We start from the raw sequence: 13,796 nt of genomic DNA, 5'->3' as shown, positions 1-13,796 counted from the left end.
AACACCTCTACTGACAATATCACTATATCTACGCTAGAAAGTTAAGTAACCTTTCCTAATTTTCAGGCAATCAGCAGGAAAAAATGGGAAGTTACTTATTCTCCACCCTAAGATTTAGCCCATCAACCATGTTGCCCCAAATAATCAAGTAGTAAATTTGAACAAAGTGGAAAATCTCAGTGTTAAAAATGAAGACTCAAATAATATTACATAAGCTGGGTGGCAGCCTTCGCAGTCAGTCACTTAGGAAAGAAAAACTTTCATGACTTTGACTCAGAGTTTTCTGAAAAGCTAGTAATAGCTGGACAGCTTTACCTGGTGATCGTAATCTCTGATTTCCCCCTGCTCCAGTTCCTCAGTGAGCGAGACCAGGGACCCACACTCATCGCTGGCGAGCGGACTTCGTCGGAGGTCCTTGGAGCTCAGAGAAGCAGCCTCCAGGCTTGCTGAGGGCTTCTTGTTCTCACTAGGGTCTCCAGCGAGGCCTTCTAGGCTGTAACTGAAGAAAAATCAAGGAGCTTAGATCTTGACTAATTCCCACAGCCTGCTGCCTTTCATCACATAGGGCCTTCAGTCATACAGCAGAATGCAATTGCTAACTGAACCATACAGGGAAACACTTATGTTATTTCTCAGCACATTACTTCTCAATGACCATTTGAAGGTGGCAGCAGAGGGATTTACATTTTCTTCAGGACAAATTGCAGCACCTTTGTGTGTCTACTGAGACACAACGCTTGTTTGGGAATAACCATTCAAACTCCTGGGTTAAAGGACTTTTCCCTACTTCCTCCCCCTGCTTGAGTGGTGCAAAGGAAAATCTAGAATTACTCTTTTAAAGATTATGATATTTCTACATATTCTTTTTTGTTAGCTTTACTAAGTTCCCCTTGGAATAAAGCCACCTAAATTGAACTACCTGCACAGCCCAGTGCTGCCTGTACTTGAAAACTACAGCTCCTAGAAGCCACGAAATCAGCCCTGTGCTGAATGCAATATTCCTCCTTGCAGACACATCCTCCGAGTCTGCTTAGCACTTGTCATTGCACAAGGCTGTAGCACTGACAATGCCCTTCTTTCTGCCAAAGCTGGTTTCTTCCCCCTCACCCTTTTTTTTTCCCCCTTAATTCAATAAATGTTGTCTCCCTCAGTCAATCAGTCCTAGTATCCTTTGCTTATGAAGCTAGGTCTGTCCAGCAGAGCCAGAGAAGATCACTCAACACTACTATAAAACTTTTGCTTGCAGAACTGGTAGGAACGAAAGGGCTGGCCAGTCTCTGGAGAGACAGCTGCTGTTGACAGACAAGTGATCTCCTCAGAAAATAATATTAATACTCTCTGAAACAATGTTTCACATGGGATTATTTCCACCTGATCTTCCCTCACCCTGACCTTCTGCTTCCGACCCTCCTAATCATTGTGGCCAAGTATTGATAACCCCACTGCAAGTCCAATTCGGGGTTAATGTGAAAGCTTTACAGATTCACCTCCAGGTACACTAGCACACCTACATCAATAAGGTTTGATCTTATGCGCACAAAGTCCAGCTAGTTTGAAGCGTGGTCTACCCTGAATATATAGACAAGTGGATTTCAGCTTCAGACTAATCAGGACACTGAAGTAGCCGAACAGCTAGCATTCAAATAAATTAAAGGGGGAAAACACTCTAAATTGTAGAGATTGTTTACACAACCAGAGGTGCTTTAAATTCAGGTAGACTTGCATAGTAGTTACGTTCTATACTTTGTTAGATGTATTAAGTGGCTGATAAAAATATATCTTCAAAGCAAAAACTGCAATAAATCATCAGTCAGAAGATTTAGCTTATGGTAAAGGCTTTTTCGTGCTAGTTAATGAGAAAGAGGACTGGCTGTGGCACTTACAGTTTAATCTGTTTAGGAGGATTTTGACTCAATGACATAGATCAGTAGCAGGCATTATATAGATTATTCTAAAACACCTGCCCAGTAAAATCAGTCCCACTACTACTGATTATATAGGACAGAGGAACTTTTTTTTCTTCTATCCCAAAATAATAACCATGATATTAAGAAAAAAGTCATGCAGCTTGTTGTGACACAAATAACTCAGCTTAAAATCGCAAATAATATTATGTAGTCCATCAAATAACCATCAGTTGGTAGTACTGGTCTATAATTGTTAGTTAGTTACGGAATTAATTCTAACTAATTCCGTAACTTCAAGTGCAGATTGCCTTCTTTCTAAGTATCTAGTCTTCAGAAAAAGATTTGAAAACCTCCACCCACAACAAGCAAGAACTGCCAGAGGAAAACAGAAGCTATAAAATCTGGGAGACAGGCCTGCTGTTATGTTAATGCACATTATCAGGTAAAGATCTGACCTGAAAGCATTAATCTCAACACTGGGACTTCTTACAGACGATGAGTATTTTGAATGTCTGGGAAATTTTCATCTATGGCTATCAGATCGGTTTTTTACAGAAAGTTTTACATGATTAGCCTCTTTGAAGAAGAAACTAGAGCTTTCAATTTACAAAGAGCAAGTCTGTACAAACTTAAATCCTTTATAAGATCTGTCCAGAGCAAAGCAGCACTGAATTACATTAACTCTCACTTTGATTATTTTGCTGTCACAATTACTGCTCTGATTATGGCTGCTGCAAAATGCACCTTGAAATCATCGAGAGAAACAGCAGTTCCAACCCAACAGTGCAGCTTCTTTAACACGCAAGGGCAATGAAAAGCAGCCACCACCTTCACCTGCACCCATCTGTAGAAGACCCATTACCAAGCCTAATCGCCGAAAAAGCAGGCGAAGCAAACACACACGTGCACGGTTCAGCCAGAGCAGCACGGATAAAGCCTGCACACGAGAAGCCGACAAAACAGTTTTTGCAGTGCTCCTTTGCTGCTGCTGCTGCACATTTATTTATACCATACCTTCTACAATTAAAGTCAGGACCCATGGCAATGAACTGTACGCCAGAGGGACACCAGCTCAAACTAGGAACATCAAAAGAAGCAAAGAAAGGAGAAGGGCTGTGATTATTGGACTGTTACGGAACAGGGGAATGTTAAAAGACTCTCACTCATGCATGTCTTCAGGAAAAAAACACCCCCCCCGAACAATGTAATGGGTAACATGTATTTCTGGCTGTCAGAATGCACCAGACTCCCCCAAAGGACAGAGGTCCTCAGTTACCACCGAATGGGTGGTAAGACAGCTTATGCTTTCCGCAGACCAATCCCATCAGTAGGTACGAAACATACTGGACAAACTATTCCTCATAGGGAGAGATGTTTTAAGACAAAACAGGACCAAATACACCAAAGTCAATTTTGCATTAAGAATCACGTAGCCATTATGTTAGTGATAATTAGTATTTTTCTGGCCTCTCTCATCCAAAATCAGAAAAAGAATCCCTTACAAACATTTGAACATGCAAGTCCCTTCCATGTAAGTATTAATAACCTCAAAAAAAAAAAAAAAAAAAAATTGAGTAAAATAAGAAAGGAGAGTGATGTTCTTAATGTTGCACAGAAAATCAGTGAAAGAGGGTAGGGAAAAAAACGTGCTTGTCTCACTATTAACTTGTGGTTAATTCAAATCAGAGTCCTTGAAATAGTATTTTGACTAGAAAAATTTTCAGTATACCCCCAAAGCATCCCAAGTTACATCATGAAAGACGGGAGATGTAAATACAGCATGCAAATATTTTTTGTTGTCATTTTAAATACTGCTTTTTGTTATTTTTCCTCTGTGCAGTTATGGCCCAACTGCAGGCTCTTCTTGTCAGCTACAGTGTATAAAAGACCCCTAAAAACTTCAAAAGCTGTCCAGGAAACATATGTTGTCTGAAAGGAATTTTGAATCAGCACAGATTGGCCCACAGTACTGTCCAAGTCTTTCTCCCAGCCTCTGGCATGTGATCCACAAAAGGAGAGGACATGGCCAGAGCGCACTTTCCTCCAGGCCAGAAGCCTATGAAAAGGGCTGAAGAGGCGTATGCAGCCTTGTGCCAGGTTCTGTGAGTGCCAGAAAGCTCAGATGGCACAAAGCAAGGTTTAAAGCCACTGACTGTGCATGTCCTTTGCTACATCCTTATGTCATTTCCACACACAATACAAAACAAGGGGAAAATTCAGGAACGGTTTGAGGACAGGAGTTCAAAAAATTGCTACTTGTTTTATCGAGGATGTTGACTGGGTGAGGACACATCTAAAGTACCTGTACTTTGCACACCAAAGCTCTTTACCAACAGCTCTCAGCACATCGCCATGAACATGCTTTATAAAGGCACACATTCCCCAAATACGCAAACATTTCAAGAGGGAAGTACTAGTGAGGGAAGGGGATTAAATACTTTCTTGAGGGCATACAAGAACCAAGTCTTCACGGCCACATAAGCCTATCTGCATTATACATCTCCTCAGTCTGCACTCCCAGCGGTGTGTTCAGCCTCTGGGGGACTCAGGAAATCCTCTGAGTAGAAGGTAGGTGAAAACTGAGAAAGGATGACGAGGAGGTATCACACACATTTCCTGGAGTTTACGCTCCCTGATCATCTGCTTATGGCCACTACAATGCTGGTCCAGATGGACCTTTGGTCTCGGCCACTGGAGCTGTTCTTAGACCAATTTCCTTCCACAGATTTGTTTGCAAGAGTCAGTAATTCTTGTGTGTACTTATGAATGGAAGGAGAGAGAATTTTCCTTCTTAAAGAAATGATATAACATTTACTCTAGATAGCACATTTTTAAAAAGATGCATTTACTCATGATTCCTACCACTTTGCAGTGACAATCTAAAAGGGCAAGGAAGGAAGGCAGAAGAAAGGAGTGAGGGAGAGCTGGAGGGAGAAAGAAAGCAGGCACACATGCAGGAGGAAGCCTGGAAGTGGTGGAAGATCTCAGAGAGGGATAAAGACCTCTTGGCAAGAGCTATGGAAAACAGAGACTTACAGAATTATAATCCCTGTTGGTAAGCCACCCATCTACTGGCAACACCATAAAAAGTGAGCAGAGATCATTGTATAGCAAGCAAAAGCCCTCTACAGAAAATGATTTTGGGGAGCAGTGAGGGGGAGAGCTATTATATACAACAGTCTTGTGGGGGAACATAAATTTCTGGAATTAGTTTCAGGCTGACACTCTGCAATTAGTGTTAGAGAGGATGATATCAAAATGGTTGGGAGGCCAGAAAAGAGTGAGAAAGCGTACAAAAGAATTATCATAATTTTTCAGAAATTACTAAGTATTTCCCATTGCCTATTTGAGACATACTTTCTTGATGGTATGTGTAAGTTCAGTGTCTGAGGCTCGACTCAAGGCTCCTCTGTAGGAACTGCGTGAGTATTAACAGAAAATTAGCAAAAAGATGCTCATTTGCATGAGTTGAGAAGAGTAGCACTGCGCTTCTTGCTACAGAGCAGAGAGCGATGCAAATGAAGTGACTTCATGGAAGTCAAAAAACATGTTGTTTCCTTGTCTTGTTGTTTTCCATGTCTTTCCTCTTTTCTTCTTTTTCTAAAGCCATCTCCTGAACTGTACGGCACTGCTCATATGGCTTTATCATTTATGCTGATGCATGGTAAAGCCAAGGTAACATTTATTCCATATGGGAAGATACAAAAGTTTGTTTACACATGCATCAAGGCAACCTAGACCAACATCTCAGGTAACCCCACCCATTTCAGGGGAGAAGAAATCCTCTGATAATCTGCCATGAGAGGGCAGGTAACAGGCTATGGGAGATCAGCAGAGGTTCAGCCACAGAAGGAGAGAGGTTAAACTTAAATGTATAAAAGTGGACAGCACACATGGTTGCTAAGTCAAAAATAAGTGTCCTACTTCATATATTAATATACAGCTCAAGGGTTACATGTGTGAAAATATGTATCTGCATGAAGGATGAGGAACTGAAAGTTTGTCATATGGAAGAAAACAATAAAACACAGAAGCAAAAATATGTATTTTCTATACTTTTAGGAAGATGGTTTTAAAAATACATCAAAAAAGCAAAACTAGAGCCATCACCAGCTACAGATCTGCAGAGAATTCTCTTAACTTTGAGATTGTTCCTCATGCATTTCCTCAGGTGTCCATCCCGCAAGGCTTGGCACTGGTCTCTGATGTGCTTTAAGTAAAAACTAAGCATATGCTTGCAGGTAAACAATGATTTTAATACAACTTCAAATCTTACACGTGGAGAAGTCCAACAAAATGATGTTCAAGATTTCTCAAAGTTAACAGTATACTGTCCTGAAGGAAATGGTTTTAGCATGTGCTCTACAGGTCATAAAAACTGGCCTGCATCAGACTGAAGAGGGAAAGCAGCCAAGCTGGATGTTCAACTCAGTTACAAAAAAAAATAAAAATAATAAAAAAAAAAAAAAAAAAAAGAAGAAGAAGAAGAAGAAGAAGAAAGCTTTGAAAGGTAGTGACTGGCCTCACATTAACTAACATGACTGTATGGAGTTAGTAGACATTCAAATGCAAAATGGTTAGTCAAATTAGTTGGCTTTGTACCTTCTCCTATGAATGGGAGGCTTCTTTATACCATCCCCCAGAACTCGCATTGAACTGAAAATGAATCATGGACAGTGATCAGCAAATCGAATGGAATAAAACGAACAAATGGCAGCTGAAGAATTATCATCTCCATCACACACATAACAGAGGGAGTGGAATTGCTGAAGAAAATTCAAAATGAAGTACTAAAGCAAGAAATGAATCTCTCTCGTACAGATTTTTTTTTTTTTTTTTTTTAACAGAAGAAAGGTTGAACAGGTATCGACAGTGCTGCAGCTTAGCTGCTGCCAAACCCAAGTCAGTTTTAAGTTTAAATCCGGACAAACTATTTGACAGAAGCTGTTAACAACCATGATTAACAATGGCTTCAGTTCTGCAGTACTTAGTCCATCAGTGAAAAATGCAGTCATTTCTTTCCTCAGACATGAACATTAACAACACTGCATTGTCGTTAAAAGAGATATACTTAACATCCACTACGAATGCAAAGAATTAGTGAAGGGTGAACATCTCTTTTGTGGAAGCCTTGTTAGTTATCTTTTATGTCTTTAATAGCAAAATGTAGACACAAGAACTATCCATGAAGTGGATTTGAGGACAGAAGTGAACAAGGAGGAGAACTGGGTGTGTTTTCACATTTTATTTAAGATGGCTAGAAAAATACTTTCTGTGAACAAAATTTTATTCTCCTCCTTCTTACCAAGAAGAAAAAACCTTTTCTAGTAACACTAGAAAAGATCGAATCATACAAAAGATGGCTTTTTGTGTGGATTCCTCGGGTCCTATACTAGCAGCTCTGCTGAAGCCTGGATCAGCTGCAAGCTGAAAGTGGAAAGACTTTTCTGGGGTTGGACGGGGGCTGGAGCGGCTGCGAGTTCTCCACTCGGATGGGAGGCGCATTTTGTTTGGCTCATTTAGCCGCTTGCCACTGTTGCAAAAGGCAGTCCCGTTCCTTGCCACATCCGGGCCGTGCAACCCTGCCCCGTCCTTGGATTGGTTCTGGTGGCAATCCCACCTTGCGGAGTCAAATGATAGTACAGGCTTTTCCCCTTTAAATGGAAAAGTAGACGTGAATGAAACAAATGCACAACCAAACACCCCGAATTTAACGGGTCTGTTTGATAGTCACTGGTATGGGCTTCACTCCCCAATTATTTGTTCTGCCCATTAAGCAACATGATTATCAACATCACAGCAGCCGTGTATGAGAAGACTAGAGAAGAAAGAAAAAAAAATCCAAATTTCTTTGTATCAAAGGCATGAAAAAAACAGATAATAAAACAGCAGCAAAGACCCATCCAGCTTTTCTTTTCTAACCAACCTATGTGACAGCCAGCCTTATGAAGTGGCAGCTGTATCTGAAAACATACGAGAGTAATTACTGTTCCTTTACTCAAATTATCTTACATTTACAATAGACATATTTTTCCATATCATAAATAGCTTCCAAACTCTGATGTGTAAGAATTTAACTCCATCTGTTAAGTATTACCAGTAATTGCCAGCTATGGAGTTTATTACTCTCAGAAATCCTTTCATAACAGGTCCTACACTTAAAAATAAATCTTTCTAAATGAGTTTATGAGCTTACGGACTTGTCGTATCATAAGCCAGCTTATATATCTGATGCTGACTATGTTGTAGCTTTACAAGATAAGCATTACTTTATTCATTTAAATATCACCCGGGGACTCGGAATGAGGTCCAGAAAAGGTGGCAATAATAATAATAATAATAAAGTCACCTTTCACACTGTGTTACCAGAAGGGTCTTTAATGCTTTTCAGCATTGGCTTTAAAATCTGAAGGCTTTATGCTCTTCCTTTAGCAAGATACACAGCTTCTAATGAGTTGAGGAAAGTGATGTGCCTACATTTCGAAAGGCAGATGCCTGTTTCTCACTGGATCATCCGAACTGCCCAATTCACCAGGAACCTGTTGTCTGTGGCTGGGTCTAATGGCATCACTCAAAGTTCAGTTTAGCATACAAACATAACTGTGGCCCAGCAAAGCTGCAGCTCTTGGCACTCCTCATGGACCAGCACCGGAGAGCGACGCTGGGTCTCAACTCGCAGCCTCCCCCAGCTGGGATCTCTCCCAGAGTCAAGGGAGGCCACATCATCCAGACCTCCAAAAACAGCTGGCCAAGCATGCTCTACAAGCCAAATACACGAAAAACAACGATCAAACCTTTGCTGCCTTTGGACTGCAAAAGGTCTGACCCCGGCTGCCTCCAGCAAAGCCTATCTATCCACCTATACCCATCTATCTACCTACCTAAGGGCAAATCGAAAGCTGAACTGCATCTGTATGCATGGGGCATAGCAGGGGGCTGGGAACCCAACATACAAGCTTCTGGGGGTTTACTCATTTTTTGGGGAGTGTTTGTCTTCTTTTATTTCATCTTTTTGCCCCTAGTTGAGTTGGAGGGATGAGTAGCTCTAGAAAAACTGTTTCTTCTCAGACAGCTGACACAAACAGTCTTACTTCACTCTGCTGTTAGGACCTTTGCTAGTGTATTTTCTGACAGAAAGAAAGGGAAAAAGGAGACTCTTCCTGGGCACATCCAAGAACGTTGGAAATGTGTTTTAGGTGGTACTGTCTGTGAGAGACTGAGATGAAACTAACTCCTTGAAAATTTACCAAGAGTCAGACGGAAACTATCCACGTCACCACTACCCCAAACTAGGAGCCTCTACACCTCTGTTTAATACCCTGAAGCCTGTACTATATCTTAATCCAAGCCAGAGCTACTGCGGTTGTGTTTATTTTGTGGTCAATGAGATTTAACACTCCAATAACTCCTTTAACAAAATCCTTCATACTGGAAGGGGCCGTGATAATCCAAATGGAAGATCTGTTGCAAGGCATTTCCATTCACTTTAACAGGCTTTGAGTCATTCTTTCTATTCTCTGGAAAACTGAAGTATGCTGTAGGTATTAAGAACTTTCATCCTGAAATTTTATTAAAAAAAGTATGTTACGAGATTTTTTTTCACTCTGAGTAAAAAAAGAGAGAGACATCCTCACTTTTCTTTTTTCTTTTTATCATGTCAAATCCAAAGCTTATACGAATATGCATGAGTAGCGGCTGCAAAGTACCAAAGTAGTTCATCACTTACCTCCTCTGATTTATTTCTGCTTCATTGGTGGCATTCTTCCCTGGCCCCCAACTATGCCGACGGAAAGGTGACAGTGGTCGCATGGAGCTTCTTAAGACGGAGGAATGCGTAGGCACATCTGTTATACTATCCAGTTCTTCTTCCATCTCTCCTGAGCCAGTGGGTTCACCCTCTCTTCCCTCTGCGGCCACCATGTTAATGCAGCTTCCATCCAAACTGTACCTGTCCTTGGGCCTGATGAAATTCAGCGTTGGTGGGAAGGGAAGGGAAGTGTCGCTGCCCAGGGACGAGTTTCTTTCCAAGGACATGGTGTCATCGGCAGAGGAACTGGAGCTGGTGACATCACATGCTGACTGCTCCTCTTCAGGCTGCTGCAGCAAAAGTAGAATAAAAATAATTAGAAAGTAAACTAGAGAAATACATTTAACATTTTAAATAAGTGCAAATATTATTTAACAAGAGCTGTGAGATTTCTTAGTTGATAGCATAAGGCAAATTAATCATCAGAGAAGGAAGACTCTTTGTTCTGCTTTCAAAAGCGGTTGAAGTACTCCCTGCTGTTACTGTCTCTTCCACCTCTGTAAGTCTCCTATAGCACAGTCCTGGGGTCCCCACGGGGTTCCTTTGATGTGCCTTCATCTTCACTTTATGGCATTCCATGCTACACAGGGAATCCTGCTTCCAACAAACTGCTTCTCCAGTCATGTCTAGCCGAACCTGTTATCGGTCGGGGGGGGTGTAAACCCACCAAAGATTTGCCAGGCGTTAATGATGGAGAGCGATTAAGAGCCAATGGGTCATTGGGACGTCTGCTGACAAACTCCAGTCTCCTCTGCGAGACCCGAGCTAGGCTTGTAGCTGGTAGCCCTGAGACCCCAAAGGCAACAAAATGTTCCACTGCACCGTTCAGCACAAAAGGAACAATTATTCAGTAGTATAAAACAGACACAAAAATAAAGGCTTAAATCCCCACCCCCAACCACTTTCCATTAGGCAAAATGTTAATGCCAGGGTTTGCAACATTTTTCAAATCCAACTATAATTGAAAAATACTGTTCCACAGGATCAGCCGCATTGTATTACAGCTCTTGATTCATCCTGCAATTTTTGGTTTAGTTTGCTCCAAAAGCAGTAAGTGGAACCCAAACTGGTTCTCCTTGGCAAAAGGCCACATGCTGACAATACAGCCTAAAACCAGCCTATGATTATTCTGTGTTCCCCGTGGCTAGTATAGAAAACACAAGCATGTTCATGACATCACCCTCCGTCTGAAGCGGCGCTTGCCCCGAGGGACCGACGTGGGAAGTTTCAATTTATTCTCCTGCAGAGCCCTGCACTGTATCATTTAAAATAATAATATGCAGAGCGATCTGTCAGGTCATACATAATAGTCTATTCACCAAAGCCACAGCAGCTAGCTGTCTTCAGCCAGCGGGCTCCGGGGTTCTCAGCGGCAGCGGAGCCGCGCTCCGGCGGAGGACAGCACACCACCACCACCACCACCACCACCACCACCACCACCACGCGCCCTTCTCAGAAGGGAGACGGGCACTACGAAACGCGAGGGACGGGACGAAGGGGCGTGCTACGGCCGGGGCCAGCCCGCTCCCCGAGCTCCTCCAGGGGCTGCGCTCGCCGGAGCCCTTACCGGTATAAATCCTAAGCTAAAAGCTTCTTGGGAATTAAATGCAAAGAAATGGAAGCGTTCAGGGTGGAGTCCAACGAGACATTTCGCAGTTTAAGAAAAAGCCCGAGTTCAAGTCTGGCCGTCTATTTTTTCTTCTTCTTTTCGTTTACAAGGTACACAATAGCGTTCTTAAGATGGTTTAAATAGATACTGTCACACTATTTCCCCCTTCTCATCCATCAAAGAAAAAAGAAAAAAAACCAGCATCCACAGCACAATATCCAGGAACAATGAACTTCTCAAACACCAACCAGTACACTAAAAATACATCCCATCAGAAGCATTAATTTCACAGTAAGGAATATCAAATGTTAATGATGAATTTGTGTAAGAACATTTTAATGGTAAACTTAAACTGCAAATTTAAAATAATGGATTTGACACGCATTTAAACGGGAAGCCCAGGCTAAAACGAGGGAGAATGAAATGGATGAGCTGTAAAGTTTTTGATTATGTTTGGCAGTATGCAAGATAATCTGATATTTGTATGACTCATGATGAGAGCTTACCGAATTGCTTAAATCCAGACAAATTAAGTAGTCATTATGTGGATAATACTACCTCAGAAGAGGAAGCAGTTTGTTTTGCTTTCCTGAGATGCAGGAAAATACTGTTAGACGTTAGGGCAGCACAGCAGGAGGAGAGACGACGACATGCCAGCGGTACAGTGGAAGGACAGGGCACTTGGGAAACATTATAAGTTGGATGCAAATATAGCGACAATATTGCAGAATACCAAATTATATACGGGGGAATTAGCTCCGGAGTAAAGAGAGGAATTTTTATGGATCACAAATACTGCTCCAGTTTAAAGCTCAGAATGAAAACCGCTTCCCTTGCAGGGAAGTTTTGGGGTTTCGATCGTTAAACTGCAGTTCAAAGAGAAACATAAAAAACGTGAAATATATATGGTCCATTTCAACTTTTACCTTGACCGTCAGACAGGCTAGAGAAAGCACTATGCAACTTTCTTGAACTTGTGGCCCACGTTTATCCCCTTTAAAATATTCTGTCTTAATTTAAATGATGTCTTTTTGAAACAAAGCAAAATAACCAGGACGAAGGATTAGGACTTTGCCTGGAAAGTGCCAAGTGTGGCTGACACAGCTAAAAATCATCTATATTGAAGCCACCTCTGAAAGAAATTAGCTATCCGGCCAAGTGCCAGTAAGTATGCATTGCTGCTTAATCCTATTTGAGTAAAAAAAAAAACAAAAACAAAAAAACCCCTCTGTTTGCAAAAAAGAAATGGATCTTTAATTTGTTCTTTTCCTATAGGAAAAATGAAACATTAAAGAAACATTACTTTTCTTCAAATTAGACCTGCTTTGTTGCACCTCAATGAATTCAGCTTTTAATTACGACCATAAAACTCATAAAACTTGCTGCTTTTTCAGACAGGCTAGTGTGCATTTTCTTTGCTGTCAAAACCAGTCTTTATTTTCTTTATTTAGTAAGAAGCTTATAACAAAAAAATGAGGTAAGACCCAAGAAGAGTGTATGTTCTTCTTCATGGAGGATCCTCCCATGGATGTGGGAGTAGGGGGGGCAGGTAAGGTAACTTCAACTAACTCTCTTCTTCCATAGGTCTTGATAAATGACATTAAAAGATTAAATAAAGAATCTTTGTTTTAAATCTTTGATTATATCGAAGTTTTTCATAACAACAACATGCAAAAAGCAACATAATGTAGCAGGGTCGCTTTATTCACTCCCCACAGTTAACTTCAAGAGTGGCCACCAATTATTTGGTTATTATCAATTTTATGATTTGGAATGGCTTGCTCTACCCTTGATGAAAGCCCCTCTCTTCAAACTTTTATTCCTGTGTGCTTCTTCTTTTTCTTTTTAAGAGAGAAAAAATAATTCTAAAAAATAAAAAAAAACATAAATATGTAAATCTTTTCCATTTCCTTTGTCAAACCAGAACAAAGGCAGAAACCAAATGTGAGTTACAGCCCCTTTCTTTGACAATGAACTGCAGGTTCCTGACTTCTCATGGGCCAGTCAGGTGAATCATTTCCCAAAGGGCAGATTTAAAAACTTCCAAGTAATGCTGAATTTTGGTGGCAGGTTAAAAGTTAAGATGAGCAAGCCGTACGGGCTACGCCCCAGGAAGTTACAAGATGATTGTGAGAAATGACCTTATGCTGCATTAATCACTCAGGACAGAGGGTGTTGCAAAATCTGCACAGATGGCTGCTTGGAGAAAGACAGAAAAGGGTGATGAGGACATGGGAATAAAGCACGGACATACAAAATACAGCATTTCGCTGAAGCCCTAGAACGCGTGTTGTAAGTGATTTCTAGGTTTCAACAATAGCCTTTAAAGTTTGAAAAAACAAGTCAGGCTTAAACAGGAGCCCCCTGAACCTGGGTGCTCTCCGCTCAGTCCATGTTCCTCTGAGCAAGGAAGCAGCCACCATGGAGAACACACACCCAGCATCAGGGCCAGCTTAAGGCACCTGCAGATCTC

General features: G+C 41.3%; 1 protein-coding gene across 3 annotated transcripts in view; it reads right to left on the bottom strand.

Annotated features, from left to right (window-relative positions):
* The window catches only part of AKAP13 (A-kinase anchoring protein 13), a 70,538-nt gene that overhangs the window by 39,920 nt on the left and 16,822 nt on the right, over positions 1–13,796 (bottom strand). For 2 of the 3 annotated variants that reach the window (XM_062584251.1, XM_062584252.1), the window contains exons 4-5: positions 9,634–10,001; positions 316–499 (exon numbers count right to left, since the gene is read on the bottom strand). In XM_062584251.1, coding sequence (XP_062440235.1) covers positions 316–499; positions 9,634–10,001 — 552 coding nt within the window. Of the gene's footprint in view, positions 1–315; positions 500–2,921; positions 2,985–6,509; positions 6,564–9,633; positions 10,005–13,796 lie in introns of all 3 variants that reach the window. The other variant, XM_062584250.1, reaches the window with a different exon arrangement.

Source organism: Rhea pennata, chromosome 10, assembly GCF_028389875.1.
Source record: "Rhea pennata isolate bPtePen1 chromosome 10, bPtePen1.pri, whole genome shotgun sequence".
Classification (NCBI taxonomy): domain Eukaryota; kingdom Metazoa; phylum Chordata; class Aves; order Rheiformes; family Rheidae; genus Rhea; species Rhea pennata.
Note: the sequence above shows the minus strand (reverse complement) of the source record. Positions and strands in the feature narration are given on the sequence as shown.